At 38.0% G+C, this 15,847-nt stretch overlaps 1 protein-coding gene across 1 annotated transcript in view; it reads left to right on the forward strand.

Moving 5' to 3' along the window:
• The window catches only part of LOC134838602 (uncharacterized), a 155,492-nt gene that overhangs the window by 85,701 nt on the left and 53,944 nt on the right, over positions 1 to 15,847 (forward strand). Inside the window, exons 8-10 of the mRNA XM_063854109.1 lie at positions 5,232 to 5,754; positions 9,170 to 9,222; positions 9,300 to 9,355. Of these exons, the coding sequence (XP_063710179.1) occupies positions 5,232 to 5,754; positions 9,170 to 9,222; positions 9,300 to 9,355 (632 nt within the window). The remainder of the gene's footprint in view (positions 1 to 5,231; positions 5,755 to 9,169; positions 9,223 to 9,299; positions 9,356 to 15,847) is intronic.

Here is a 15,847-nt window from a genome sequence, read left to right on the forward strand (position 1 = left end):
CGATTCGAATCAAAAAGAAACGCCAAAAGTCATGATTAAAGCCACCATCCTATTTGTTATCGTATTTCTGGCCAATAACTCCAATGCAAGCGACTACGAAGACGCATTAAAAACTGGAATCGTATTTCATAAAGATAGTCAAATACTCCTCGCGGAAAAATTCATCAATGCAGAATTTTTTGTTCCATTCCCGAAATATCGTTTCACTATCCAAGACAATGTCACGCAATTACTTTCAATCCTGTCAACTAAATGGAAATCGAAGTCAACGGACTGTAGCCTCAACTTTGCGAAAAGGTTCAACGCCAGCGTGGAATCCTTCAATGTTGATTGGATGCTCCGAAAACTGCAAAGTGAAGTTCAACTGGCACAAGACGAAGTATCGAGCATCAAATTTGAAACCTCTTATTTCCTTTACAAAGAAGCGGAAGAGAATCAATCGAGGAGAAGGCGAGGGGCGCCGATGCTACTGGCCACTCTCGCTGAAATTGGACTCTTTGGACCAGGTATTTTGATTGACGATTCCTCAAGTTGTGGACTACTAGGAATTTTTGGTACTTGCTAAGACAGAGGTCGAGAAAATGCCAAAATTATCAAGGAACTACCCGAATACATAATCAGGTTGACGGACTATGTTGCTGAATACAAAGAACAACAATTCAACAATCTTTCTGAAGTCAACAATATTCCGAAGGAAATAATTAGGAACCAACCAGAGAACTGGAAAGTGATTGAGGACCAGTTCAAGGTAATCAAAAACAGTTTCGAGATCCTGCGTGACTGTGATCAATACTTATTTTCGAATCAGCAACTCAATTTCAAATCTGATACAGCCGCCTCTCTTCCATCACTTCTGTATTCAGACGTTAAGAGTTACAGAGCAGCGCTGCACGCCTTCAAAACAAATATAATGAATGCCATACCTACATTGTTAAACAAGCGACTCACGATGTCGTTAGTCCCTAGAAACTCCGGGGATCGCAATTCTCAATTCAGTATACGAAAGCCAGAAAAACGCAGCAGACAGACTCACCTTGGCCATTCCGACAACCGATTTACACTCCTATTACGATGCTTAACTTCTTCGAGACGTTGTGACGGTCATTGAATGCTTGCTAATGACATTAGCGATAACAATGTCGTCGAGTCTGACAGTCTTCTCGGTCTATCGGGCACACTTGATCTCAATGCCACCGCCGGAAAAATGAATGCGATCAGTTGGGAAACTGAAGGAGACTACTTCGCGGACTGGAGACTACTTCAGAGAACGGAATGGAGACATCTGTGCTCACGCGAGAGCAAAATGAAATGTGTCTCGGTTCTTCTACATTTAGGATTTGCCACCAGACAATGGAAACCCAATTGGGTAGATCGTCTTCTCTTGCAAACCCCTTCTGGCCAAACCCCGTAGCAACTTTGACCGTCTGTGAAACGGACAAGGTCATAATCCCTACGCCAGAAAAGGCTACGGATTTGGGATATGGCATTTGGCTTATTACATCAGCTTCTTCATCTTTTTCTTTGTGGGAGTACAACCTGAATGAGGTTCACACTCCGTCTCGCAAAGAACACTCAGGCTGCAACATATGCGTCATCACACTAGATTGCAGGACGCAATTAGCTTCCCGGAATATCAAGATTAGACCCGACCGTGGGAGTTGCGACGAAATTCCGGCAAGGCGAATCAACGTCAAACTGTCAGACCCATTGGAGCATCTCATGTCGGAAATTCCGGAAATAAAGGAACTACCATATTTTGGATCAAGGACAGATGCGGGGATCAAACTTTTGGAAGAAGTAAAAGCGAAGCTTATCCATAGTCCGATTGTTACAAATATGGAACAGCTGGATGGAATTTTAAAACCTATTGCTCACGAAACTCTTGGAACCATCATTCGCGGACAAACTTGAAAGCTATATTCCGATAAAACTTTCATTGACTCTAACTGTAATTGTTTTTATTGGAAGTACACTGCTTCAATGCTTGTCCACTTACCTCTTCCACCGATTCAAAGCAGTCAGGGACATCACTCCACGATTTTGAAAGACAGCACATGGAGATATTCGAATAAAGCCAGTAGTTTCAATGAATATCGATGAACGCGAGAGAGAGGAGAAGACTTAGGGAATCGAGAGAAGAATAGCAAATTAAGTATGCGGTCCTTGACGTGATTGTCCAAACTCTTTCGGTGCCGCAGCAACGCAAATAAATGGAAGACGGCATATTGAATGACGAGACAAGATCAATGGAAAGCAGTAGAATGGATATGTCAAGATCGAGATCATTTGGCGGAATATCAGCAAAATGAGAGTAAAGGACAACTTCCAGAAACATTAACGGAGGAACCAAACTGACTCCGAACTCAAGAATTCTTGGTATACAGCCACTATCTCTTCAAATTGGTGCCCAGTACAACGATCCGACGGCCTAACTGTAAAAGGAAAAACTGAGATGCGAACATGTGGCCATTTCATCCCCATTAAGTGAAAACACGACTAAATCGTTTAATTGCTGAAACCATTTAACGTTTACTTTAATGACTCTCATGGTGGCTTATCTTTACCCAAAATCAATAAGTGCTAGCAGCGCTATCCACTTTTGCAGAAATCAAGGTCTAATCAAATTAATCTAATAAATCGATGACTCTTCAGAAGACTGCGCGCCATTCCTGAAGTTATCATTTAATCTCGTTGATGTTAACATTAATCCAATACACATTTTGTGCGTGTAATTTTGATACTTTTATTCAATAACGGAATCAATGCATTCGCCTCAAATTTTCTATAATTTTAACTGTAAGTTAGTGTATATTTGGTGCATAACAATTTGATATAACGTTGTGGTACTTTCAGTTTGAAGAACCTAACTGGTGAATGAGATTTATTATTTTATAGAAGCGAATTTTATAGAATTATTTTATAGCTTACTCGACTGTAAAAAATTGCAGCTAAGCAAAGTAGACTAAAGTTTCACTCAAATTTACATTAAACCTAGTTTATAAAATAAAATTCTCACCTCAGTGCTAATTTCAATCAACCCGGAAAATTTGTATAAAGAGCGGTAATGTGACACCACTAAAGTGGTGTCATTAATAGTCATGATGATTTCAATGTTGATTTCATGCTATATTTACCTGCTTAATTTAAGTTATTAAAGTTTTGAGACCGAATGAATTTTTGCTTACCTAATTTAAATAATATGAACAAAGTAGACGAGAGAGAGATTATTATTGAGATACAAAACAGTCGGGAGTCAAAATAATAAAGCTCTATGCTCACCTAAATTTATTCTCTGAGACAAGCTGAGGAAAGTTTGAAGACACTGTCGGGCCCTCGAATCCTTACAAGAAGATACTACGAGAACAAAGTGCAGTTTAACTTATGAATCATCTGTAAAAGGAAAGGGGCAAAGTGAGGTTATTACAACGAATTATGGCCTTGTGGCGCTCCGGTAGTGATAGTGCGCAACAATCAAATGATTGCTGGTTCAAATTGCACGTGCGCTGCAATTTGTAAGGTGAGCTCTTGCAAGTAAGTCATAGTTTAAAGGGCGCTGAATATATGAGCTCATTTCAACATCAATAATTAACCTCCGGGTTAGGCTTCCGGGCTGGTGGGTTAAGAAACAACTTCGAAATTTCTTGGCTTCAACAGCTTGCTCTAGTAAATCAAAATTTTTGCGAACCCGTTAGATATATGAAGTAACTTGAAACGTTTCGAAGTTTGACAGCATGAATAGCTTGCTTAGAAATACAAATTTTTTGCGAATTGATTTTGAAATTTCCCTGCTTGATTAGCTTCCATCGAATTTTTTTTTTTTCAAAAATATGTGCTCTATTTATAAACTTGAAATAATTGAACATTTCATGGCTGCAATAAATTGGTCAGAAAAACTTAATCGTTTTGCGAGTCAACTCACTCTATGAATTTACAGAAAGTATTTTCAAGTTTCATAGCTGGAATGGCTTCCATAAAAAACCTTTACTATCGCTAACCGATCCGATCTGAGAGATAGCTTGAAGTATTTAGCTTTTCTGCAACTTTCTGCAGCACGATTTGGTCTTAAAGACTACTTGGATTATTTCAAGCTATCGTAGCTTCAACTTTTCGCGAACCTATTTGGTCTGTAAATCAAATTGAAATTCATAGCTTGTGGTTTGTTAATGAAAAACATAAACTCCTTGCAAACCGATTCAGTTTATGAAATAACCCAAAACTTTTCAAATATTCATAGCTTGAATAGCTCCTTTAATAAAAACGAATTTTTCAGGAAACGTTTCGATCTAAGAAACAACTCGATTTATTTCATATTTTCATAGCGTTAATTGCGTGCTTAAAACAATCTGCGCACTGAAGTTTCATTGTTCATATATTTGGCTTAGAAAAATGTTCTTTGGTTCCAATAGGAAACTTTAAACTATTTGCAATCCGATTCCTTTCATGAAATACCGTGAAATACAGCCAAGTTTCACAGCTTGAATAACTTGGTCAGAAAATTTTGCGAACCGATTCAGTCTGAAACTACATGAGTTATTTCATAGCTTGAGTAGCTTCCTAAACGATTGATTTTTTGCTGGCCTATTTGCTTCATGATTCTAAATTTCATTGCTGGATTAGCTTCAATATGAAAACGTAAACATTTGCCATCCAATTCATTTCGTTTCAAAGACTACAAATTTTCTTTAAGTTATCCGATTACCTTTACGTTTTAACTTGAAGTACTTCAAAGTTTCATTGCGTGAATAGCTTGCTTAGAAAATTTCAATCGTTTCGCGAGCCAACTCGCTTCATCAAATTATCTAAATAGATTCAAAGTTTCATTCAATGAATAGCTTGCTTGAAAAATTAACAGAAACTGGTTCGTTCCTAGATATGACCTTGAATAACTGGAATAGCTGGCTTAGAAATTTTTGAACTTATCGTAAACTGATTCGGTCTTTAAGCAAATTGAAATATTTGAAGTTTCATCGCTGAAGTAGAAAGAATTAAATTTTTTGTCATCTGACTCGCGGCATGAAAAAACTTGGAGAATATCTCGTTTCATATCTCTGAATTTAAAAGATTCTTAGCTTATTCATAACAACAACTAACTTTTTGCAAGCTGATTGATCATTTGAGACAGGTTTGCTAGTTGAAGAAAAACGCGCTGAAAATTTCAACAATTTAATTTAAATATGAGGAGCATGAAGTTAGCATTGACTTTCTTCGTCCTACAAGAGTCGGCTTTTCAGGAAAACAACCAAGAGGGAGTTAAAAGGAATAGCGAAGAGCTGAAAAATATAAGAAAAAGTAGAGAAGTGGAAGAGCGTACGTTGGAAGAAGAGAGAGGGAGGAAAGTTGTCCATAATGACCCAATCAGAAGCGAATTCTCATTGGGCAGTGACATTGATGACCTTTATAGAAATTCTAGAAGCAAGGCCAGTAAATCGAATGATTTTGAATCGAATTCAAATGTTAGTGTGGAAAAAAGCGCCCAAAGCTACACTAGCTCAAGTAGTAAAGTAGGAAAACAAGGATTACAAAAGCAGAAAATATTATCCGATATTACTTCGAATATTGTACTGGAGTTTGACACTAACGATCTCCAATCCGAAACGGAAGATTTTGACTGCGAGATCAACTCAAAAAAAGTGGCAAAGATACAACAGCTGAATAACATTGCTGTAAATGACTGGTACGGTGATGCGAATGATAAAGCTACGTTTCGAGATGCCATCGAGGAAGCGCTGATTTCGCAAAGAGCACCTTCTAGAGGTTAGCCGAGAGATAGATCACCAGATCAAGTATATATCAGTCGTCAACCTGAATTTTCGATCTTTGAGTCCAAATGTCGAGGCTTATGATAAGACTTTCACAACGTCTGAAGATTTGATATATTGTTAAGCTAGCGAGCGTTAGTGTATTAGTAATAAGCTTCTTTTTTCTAAAATAACTTGCAAATAAAAGTATTCATTAAAATTGTTTACTTATTTGGTGGCACTTTTCCTATAATCATGATCTGTAAACATTGGAATTTTTATTGCATTTGTTCTCTGCTTTTATTTGAGGCTAGTTTTTATGGTGCATATACAAAACAGTCCCATACAAAACAGTCCGGTTTAAGGTCGCCGGTGGGCGCGCTATGCGCGCGTCGCCGCTTTGCGGCGATAACCGGCTCTAAATTTTGTATTAATTCCTACCATCTGTTGGCAAGCTCGCAACACGTTGGCGCGGCTGCGGCGGTCACCATTTTGTTCATAATGTTTGTTGAACAAAGGACAATTCTCGGCATGCCTGCTTGTTAAAACAATTATTAATTGGGACTGTTTTTCGGACTGTTTTGTATCGGACTGTTTTTTCGTTCATTTTCATACTTTTCCGGACTGTTTTGTATTGGACTGTTTTATATGGGACTGTTTTCTACAGACACGGTTTTTATGGTTTGTTTAGTGTCCGTCGATGAGTAATTAGTACGTGAAACTCATAAATCATCGGCCGCATCTTGAATCCGAGACGTAGCCGAAATTTTACTAATTCGAGGCTAGTTTTTACTGTTTCTTATTGCACGTTCTTGAGCTACTATTGGACGTTCTTTGTCGTGTTCTCGCTAGTGTTCTCATCATTGGAAGTTATCTTTGAGTCTTTTTCAAGGTCATGCTGTTTTAATTATGTTGTATCGCAGTTGGTGCGAAGCTCTGGTTCCCGTCTGTGTAAATGTTGCTTATCATTTATTCAACGCTGTTCTTTTTGTTAAGGTGAGTTTTGTTTGATATTCGATTTTCAGTTTCTGCGGTTGAATGGAACTGTTGCATATTTTGCTTAGACAAATATTGTTTACTGAGAAATTCTCCTTAGTTGATTCCAAAGTTAAACCGTTTATTTTAATGTTCGCGTAAACTTGATTATGCCCTGCATCCTTCTTGTACTGTTTTATGTATCACCAGTTTGGAATGCGTCAAGTATCTTTAAGATATTCCTGAGCTGGTTTGAAAAATTCCTCTGAAAATCTTAATTTCTGTGCCTTAGAATTTTTTCCGTTCGGATGATTAACCCTTAGTTCAGCCACTTCTTGATCATTTCAGATTTTTTCTTCAATTCAACTCTCTGCTGTCTCTTTTTTTTCCGAGAACGTTCAAGTGGTTGCTCACATGGGATGGAGTCGGATCTATGACTCAATGCTTAGTTGGATTTAAATTGAGAATTTGTACTGTTGAGCGCTTCGGCTTTGCCAGTATCTCCAAGTTACTCCTGAATTTGTTTGATGTAGTGTAGTCCTCTGAAAACTGGATGCTCTTCTTTTTTTCTCACTTGTCTCGCTGGTTTCTAACCTTTCTTTAAAGTAGCCATTTCATTTGAAAACTGAAGACCAAGCAAGACCAAACAGTCCTATCAAATCAGAATTAAAGCAACTAAAACTTTTCGGTTATTTTGTTCAAAATTGCTAGACGCATTTGTTGTATTACTCTGCCAACTTGAGTTGCTGTCTGCTACTTTTCCTGATTAATTTGTATTCTTTTAGTTAAATGTATTTTCAGTGTAATAAAATTGTAACGATATTAGTTTTTAGTTTCGAAGTTTTTTTCGTTTTCCTTTTGAAAAAAAAACGTAATCTAATTTTATTTCACTTTTAGAAAATATTGTTACTTGTACATTTTTGAAATGGTTGAATGATACTTCTTTGTCTTTTAAGCAACATTTGTCTTTTTGTTTTTTTTTGGTCGAGCTTTGCTTCGCCTCTGATTTGCTTAATTTAGAGGCAATTCTTTTTATGAACTTAGTGGCAGAAGGTCCCGTTCCACAAGTTCATGCAAAAATCAATGGATTGAAGATGGCCTTCTCAACTTTGATTTTCTTTGTTCATCTTTGAGTTTTTTCCAGATTTCCATGATTGCTTTAAGAATCCTCCTTAGTTTTGGGACAAGAGGATGAATTTTTTAACATCAAAATATGTCTTGTTAAATCTGGATTCCCATAAACCATTTGCTTTGATGTCTAATCTTCCCTCATTCACAGTGATCGTTGATTTTATAACAAAGGACTCACCTTATAACGGCATCAACATCACAATATACCTCGTCTATTAATTTTGCAAATGGGTCTCGTATCTCGTTGTGCCTGATGATAGTGTTACCTCATTTTGGACAGTGAGTGAATGCGATTTTGAACTGTTCGCCGCATGCCATCGGCATGTTCTTAGGTTCCCTCAGAACATGGTATCTCACTCAGAGATGGTATCTGAGTGATATGCCATCTCTGCGTTCAGACTTGGTCAGATTGAAGTTGTATCGTTTCAGAGGGAGTTCATTGAGCCAACTCGGTGAGTTTTCTCCGCGGCTAGATCGATAGTATTTTTTTTCTTTATCAGCTAATTTGGCGTTTATTTGCTATTTCTTCGATTTGAACATCTTTGCTTTTTCTTTTTTTTTAATCAATTTTTTTTAATCGTAGCTTTTTTTATATCGTCATTGTCTGAGATTCGATCGCAAACGGTTGTTAAGCGCATTCCTTAAGTTTTTTGTGCTTATTTTACATTAAGCACAAATTCTAATATATTGAAAGATGTTCGCTGCGAAACTAGCCCTATTCGTTTTGATGAATCGTTTTTTTACCTAGCCCAGCTGTCGAATTCCTTGTCCAAGGGTATTTTAAGCTGGGAAAAATTAAAGGGGTTAATTTGTACTAATATAACAATCCCTCGTGGCGGTAATAGCAAATGACTTGTTTTTTTTTTCGTGAAAGATCACCTGAGTTGCTCTACTTATCGACATTATGAAAACATCTACCTGGTCTTTCTGCTTCTCATTTTTTTTGTTCACAATGGGTTTTTGCGCTCCTGTGCATTTACCTATTGCTCGGTATTGGTCAAACACTTTCTCTGAAATCAGGTGACAACAATTTTGGAACGATTTACCGCTTCGTATATGAGTCGGGCCGGATTATGGCATCTATATAGATGAAGTTTTCGGTTTAAAACATGACCAAACCAAACCGCAAACACAAATATATTTGCAGAAGTTTACGTGGTGGACAGGATAGAGGTTTTTTTATATTTCAAGAAACGTTTAAATTGGCTTTGCTACCTAGTCAAACCTTTATTATGTATGCTGCCCACCATCCTAGGTTTAGCTCAAACAGTTTCAAGAAACTATGCCTATCTAACTTTCTAGATCCGATGCATTCATTGTTTCAGCTAGTGACGTTATCCAGCCTGAATCTTACACACCGCCAAGCTCGTTGAGCAACGTAAGTGTTCCAGTATTTCCTTTTTCAACACGAAATTTTTATCCATCAGCTCTCTATTCTTTTTGTCCTTGTTTTAGACATCTCCAGAGATTGAAGAGAGCTTGAGCAGATCTCGCAAGCTGATAATTGAATCGTGCGTTGGTTGTCGTTATTTTACACATTGTCATTTTTAGATAAATAACACTCTTATCAAAATCATCACCTGTAGTGTCTTACCCGCAAATTGAGGTGCCGAAATAATCGTAAGGTGCAAGATAGGATGGAATGATATATTATACTGGGGGTATTTCAAGCTTGATTCGAGCGGTTATATACGTTTTTTCAAAAAAAGTAGTTTCCGGAAATTATGGCCAACTTTTACGCGCTTCAGATATATTTGGCCGTGATTACCAATCAAGCAGAAAAAGTTACTTAAATAATTTATTGGGGCTTAATAATTTAATAGAAGGAACTAATAATAATAACCTCTTGAATCATCAGAAAGCACCTCCCAATGGCCGCATCTAATTTGATGTATTGCAGTAGGTTGCAAAAAATTGATTTAAGAAAAGAAATCTAAAAAAAAATTCAAATTAAAAAAAAATAATTTTTCTCAGATTTCCTTTCTTTTCCTGTAGATTGGCGGTTCGTTTAGACGAAAAGATGCAAGTAAGTGGGGTTAAAAAAATAAGAAGCTCCGCTCTAAGTTGAAACTAAGCGTTAAAGTTCTACTGGAATTTAAATTGGGAGATCAGTCTATCATCAGTTTCATCTAATTTACTCATAAAGTTTCATCTAATTTTTTTTCCGAATCATGTTAGAATCAAAATCACGGTCAAAAGGGCAATAGTATGATAACACATTTGACCTGCAATAAGTTTTCCTCGAGTTATTCAAAATTGGATGGAAAAAACCGGCCTGAATCCGAAGATCCTTCCCACTCTACAAGAATGGCCGAAACAACGCCTTCCAGAACATTGTTGGCATCGAACCGCCCAACCAAATTTCTTCTTTGAAATTCGAAAATTGAAATTTTTTTTTCCAGAAAGTCAGTGTTTTTATGTTTACTTGCGTTCATTACTTTTTTCCAATCTTCGATTGGCTATGTTTGAATTAATTGGCTGGATAAAACATTAAAGATAACGAATCCATGTGTTTGTGATACGAGATATATTCTGCCCCATTAAATATCTATTTGTCATCGAAAGTACTCCACACAGCTTTTTGTCGAAACTGAGTTTTGTTTAAACTCTTAGGAATTTGAATCATGACCGTTAAACGTTCAGTATGATACCGTACTTGGTTGCGTCACTGATACTTTACTTGTTGGCGTCAAAGCGACCAAGCGAATATATCTACCAGAGTTATAAACAGCTGTGTCGAAATTGGAATTCTTAGGAATTTAAACTCTTAGGAGTTCGAATCATGACCGATAAACTTTCAGTATGATACGTTTTTTTAGTGTCCTTCAAGCTTTCCATACGGTAGTCAAAGCTGGTTGGAAAAAATTGACCTGATTCTAAAGATCCTGCCCACGCAACGAGTATGATCGGAAGAACTAGGCCATCACTGAACCTTGTTGGCGTCAAACCGACCACGCTAATGTGGATTTGTCAAATTCAAAGTACCAGAATTATAAGTAACCGAAATCTCAACATTCCGAAATGTCTGGAAAGGGACTGCTAGAAAAAGTTCGACTTAATTGGCTGTGATAAAACAATGAAAGAGAACGAATCCATGTGTTTGTGATAAACTTATAATTTAGTTCCAGAGACGGAAATATGATTGACGATTGTATGAAAATGGTTCAACCTTAAAAGCTTTCAAAGAGATATCTCGACCACTCAGTATATACTTTTTGTCCTTTGCGCTGTTAATTATATTTTAGCACTCCTCGGAACCAAATCCCCCCGCTGAGTCCCCTAACTCCTAACATCATGAACTTGACTAACCAACACTTCCTACCCCATACTGCCCCTCCATTAAATCCCTAACTTTCAACCATCACACCAACTACCACCAACTCACCTCAAATTTCTCTAATTCCAGCCAAAGGCTTTCTAAGCACTTGGCAATAAAATTGTAAAGGAATACCCGAGAAAACGCCCAAATTTGCTGCTTTATTTAGTGGTAAATTGATTCCATATTGCCGTCATTCATGAAACTAAGATGAGGAAACAAAGTCGGAATCCCCCTCTATTGGTGCCCTTAATATCATTACCTGCAAAGACATAGTTAAAGAAGGTGGTGGCTTACAATTCTAGTGAAACATTACCAGTGACGGATTTGTAGAGGCTATGTGTATCTCGCTGACAGCCAGTGCGTCTAAACGCCCTATTTAGAGTTTTTACCTCCCCTCAAATCCAGTTGTCCCCCTTGTTACTCCGCATCGCTTACTGATCTACTTGAACCTAGGGACACACTTGTTGTTGGGATTTAAACGCACACTCAAGCTCATGGTATCCAACATAGAAGATTATCAACGCGGTCAGACTCTCAGTAATAAAACCTACCGAATCTAGTAATGCGCTAAATGACGAAAATCAAACCATAGTAGCTTCTAGCGACGAAATTTAAAAAGCAAGCAGTGACCTTTCACTGAAATTACCATCATTTTTACTCTCCGCATCCTGTTTACCGATGAAATCGGAAGATCAGACGACTTCTCCATACTTATTGAACTACTCCTGATTGAACAGCTAGTTTTTTGCGAAAATGACCTAAATTAATTCTCTTGCAGCTGACTGGAAATGCTTTACCAAGAAATTGAGTCGGACCTATCTGAAACTGCGCCACCTTTCACTATCGCAAGCACCCAGTCCACTTCACTCGAAGTATATCAGCTTCAGATTAGACAAATCCCAAGCTTTTAGCAAACATTTCACTAACGCAAGGACCCAGACTTCAGACAAACTACTTCGTACAACGATACGCAAAATAGCCGAGCTCCCTCTTTTTACAACACTCCTTATCCCAACGAGTCACCTTTTTATCCCCGCAAAAACCCGCCATAACTGACAGCAAACCGTACTGAGCACTCGACCCGATTAGCTTCTGCAATATTAACTTCAAACACTTCGGTCCTCTAGCTTTGCACTTAACTTTTTTTGTGAATTTTTTGCTGACTGACAACAGAATCCCTCAAACTAGGAAAAATCGTTTAAAACTCCCTGGCCCGAATCAGACAAAGATCTAAAACTTTCCTTGTCACACAAGCAATTATCCCTTCTTTGCCTTGCAATTAAAATTCGAGAAAGGCTCATCCATCCATTTTTAATTAAACATCTACCACATGCCAAGCATCAACTTGGTTTCCGCCCATTGCATATCACCAACAGTGCGCAGTCACTGACTGTTTTAATCAGAATCGGCCCCCTTTTTTTAAGCGCTGTCCTCGGAAAAATAGACCTTTCAATGGCTTTCGGTACAACGCTACCAAGAGGACTAGTGCGGTGGCTCAGCAACTGTCTAAATGGGCGTCACGCCACCGCTTGCCTTCGCGAACAGTCGTCTTTCCATAGAATATTTCACCCCGGAGTTCTCCAGGGCTTGGTTCTATCACGGTTATAGCCCCTGCAGAGAGTTTACACCTCACCTCTTATGCGGACGACTTCATCCCTTCTCGCGATGCTCATTGTCAAGTTCCTTGCCTTCATTGCCCAAGCATATTACTAACTGGGAAAAGTAAAGATGTTAATTTATATAACAATCCCTCGTGGCGGTTAAAGCAAATGACTTGTTTGTTTTTCTGAAAGATCAATTGAGTTGCGCTACTTTTCGAAATTATGAAAACATCTACATGGTCTTTCTTTTATTCACTTTTTGCTCACAACGGTTTTCTCCTGTACATTTTCCTATTGATCGTTTTTGGTCAAACAATTACTGAAATCAGCTGATAAAACTTTTGGAACCAGTTACCGATACGTGTATGAGTTACCGCTTCGTTCGGGCCGGATTATGACTTTTTTCAAACGATGTTTTTCGAAAACATGATCAAACAGCGAACACGGAAAAATTTGCAAAAAGTACACGTGGTGGACAGGATAGAGAGTTTTTGGATACTTCTAAGTTTCAAAAAAGTTTTATTTGGTTTTGCTACCTAGTCAAACGTTTATCCCTTCCCGCATGGCCATTTCAACGTTTGACTCGGTAATCAGCTTCGTGTTGTACTTGTAGTTTCATCGTCATCGTTGGGAGTCCCAACGATGACGATAAGAGTGATAAGAGTTTATCATAACAATTATCACGTATGCTGCTCAACATCCTATGTTTAGCTCAAACAATTTAAAGAAACATGCACATCAAGCTTTTGATCCGATACATTCATTGCTTAAGCTAGTGGCGTTATTCAGCCTGATTCTCTCATACCGCGAAGCCGGTGGAGCAACGTAAGTGATCCAGTACATCTTTTTCAATTCGAAATTTTTATGCATTAGCTCTCTTCTTTTGTCCTTGTTTTAGATATCTGCCGAGATTAAGACAGTTTTGAAAAAATCCAGCGAGCTGATAAATTAAATATGACAACCAACGCACGATTCATTTAAGATACGCATTATCATTTTTAGATAAACAACGCGCTTCTCAAAATGAATAACCTCTCGAGTCTTCAGAAAGCACCTCCCAATGTTCGAAGGTAGTTTGAGGTAGCGCAGAAGCTTGCAAGTAAACAAATTTTAGAAAAGAAATCTAAAACTTAGGAACTTTCAATATACATTTTTTTTGTAATTTTCTTTTCTTTTTTAAGTAGAAACAAAGCGTTTAAGCTCTGTTGGATTTTAAGTTGGGAGGCCGGTCCCTCATCAGTTTAATCTAACTTACTCATCAAGTTTCATGTTATTTTTTTTCGATTCATGTTGAAACTGAATCAAGGGCGAAAAGTCAATAATATGATAACACTTTTGGCCTCCTATACGTTTTCCGTGAGTTATACAAAATTGGATGGAAAAAATCGCCTTAAGAGAATGGTCGAATTATCAACGCATGCTGAGAACATTGTTGGCATTGAACCGCCCAACTGAATTGAGGTGTTGTCAAGTTGCAAAGTAGAAAAAGTAGCAAAATTATAAGTAACCAAAGTCTCAGTTCAGGTGAATGTCTTGAAAGAAACTGCTAGAATGTTCGTATTAATTGGCTGTGATACAACAATTGAATTGATTTCTATTGATTTCGGGCAGATTTAGATCGACGAGATCTTTCTGTCGCGCATTGCCCGTTTCAATATCTGTTTGTCGTCGAAAGTGCTCAAACAGCTTTTTGTCGAAACTGAGTTTTGTTTAAATTTTTCAGAAATTCGAATCATGACCGATAAACTTTCAGTCTGATACCTTATTGCAAGCTTTTATTGCATTGGTTGGAAAACAATTGATCTGATTCTAAAGATTCTGCCCACTCAACGAGGATGGTCGGAACAACAAGGCCATCACTTAAACTTGTTTGCGTCAAAACGCCCAACGAAATTGTGACTTTGTCAATTACCAAAAGATCAGACTTATAAGTAACCAAAAAATCAAAACTCAGATATGTCTGGAAAGGGACTGCTAGAAAGTTCGACTTTATTGGCTGTGATAAAACAATGAAAAAGAACGAATCCCTGTGTTTGTGATAAACTTATAACTTAGTTCCAGAGGCGGACTTATGATTGACGATTGTATGAAAATGGCTCAACCTTAAAAGCTTTCAAAGAGATATCTCGACCAATCAGTATATACTTTTTGTCATTTGCGCTGTTAATATAACCACGCCCCGGAACCAAATCCCTCCGCTGAGTCGCCTAACTCCTAACATCTTGAACTTGACTAACCAACACTCCCTACCCAGACTGCCACCCCATTCATCCCTAACTTTAAACCATCACACCAACTACCACCAACTCACCTGAAAATTCTCTAAATCAAGCCAAAGGCTTTGTAAGCACTGCAATAATATTGTAATGGAATACCCGGGAAAACGCCCGAAATTTCTGCTTTTTTAGTGGTAAATTGATTCCATATCACCGTCATTCAAAAAACAAAGACGAAGAAAGAAAGTCGGAACACCTCCCTTGGCGACTTTAAAACTATTAACCGCAAAGTTATAATTAAAGAAAGTGGTGGCTTACAATAACTAGTAACTCATTACAAGTGACGAGTTTGCAGAGGCTATGTGTATCTCAGTGACAGCCAGTGCGTCTTAACGCCTAATTTGGAGTGCTTACATCCCCTCAGATCCAGTTGTCCCACCTGTTGTTACTCCGCATCCCTTACTGATCTACTTGACAGACTGGTTCTAGGGGACCCTAACGCACAATCAAACTCGTGATACTCCAACATAGAAGAATGTGCTGAGTAACGCGGTCAGACTCTGGGTAATGAAATTGCCGAATCTAGCTCTGCGCTAAATGACTAAAATCAAACCAGAGTAGCTTTTCACGCCGAAATTCAAAATCTTGTTGTGACATTTAACTGGCTTAACAATCATTCGTACTCTCCGCTCCCTGATTTTCCAAATTGATTTTCCGAGCTGTTCCAATGCACTAAAAAGATCATGTTTTGCCAAATTTTTGGCGCCGCAGGCTAAATTTTGAAAAAAAACCGGCTACAAAAAGGCGTTAGTATATTGGTGCCCAGGGCGCCTTTGAAAAGTTTTAGGGTTAGTCAGCCAAAAATAG

Source organism: Symsagittifera roscoffensis, chromosome 1 (genome assembly GCF_963678635.1).
Source record: "Symsagittifera roscoffensis chromosome 1, txSymRosc1.1, whole genome shotgun sequence".
Classification (NCBI taxonomy): Eukaryota; Metazoa; Xenacoelomorpha; order Acoela; family Convolutidae; genus Symsagittifera; species Symsagittifera roscoffensis.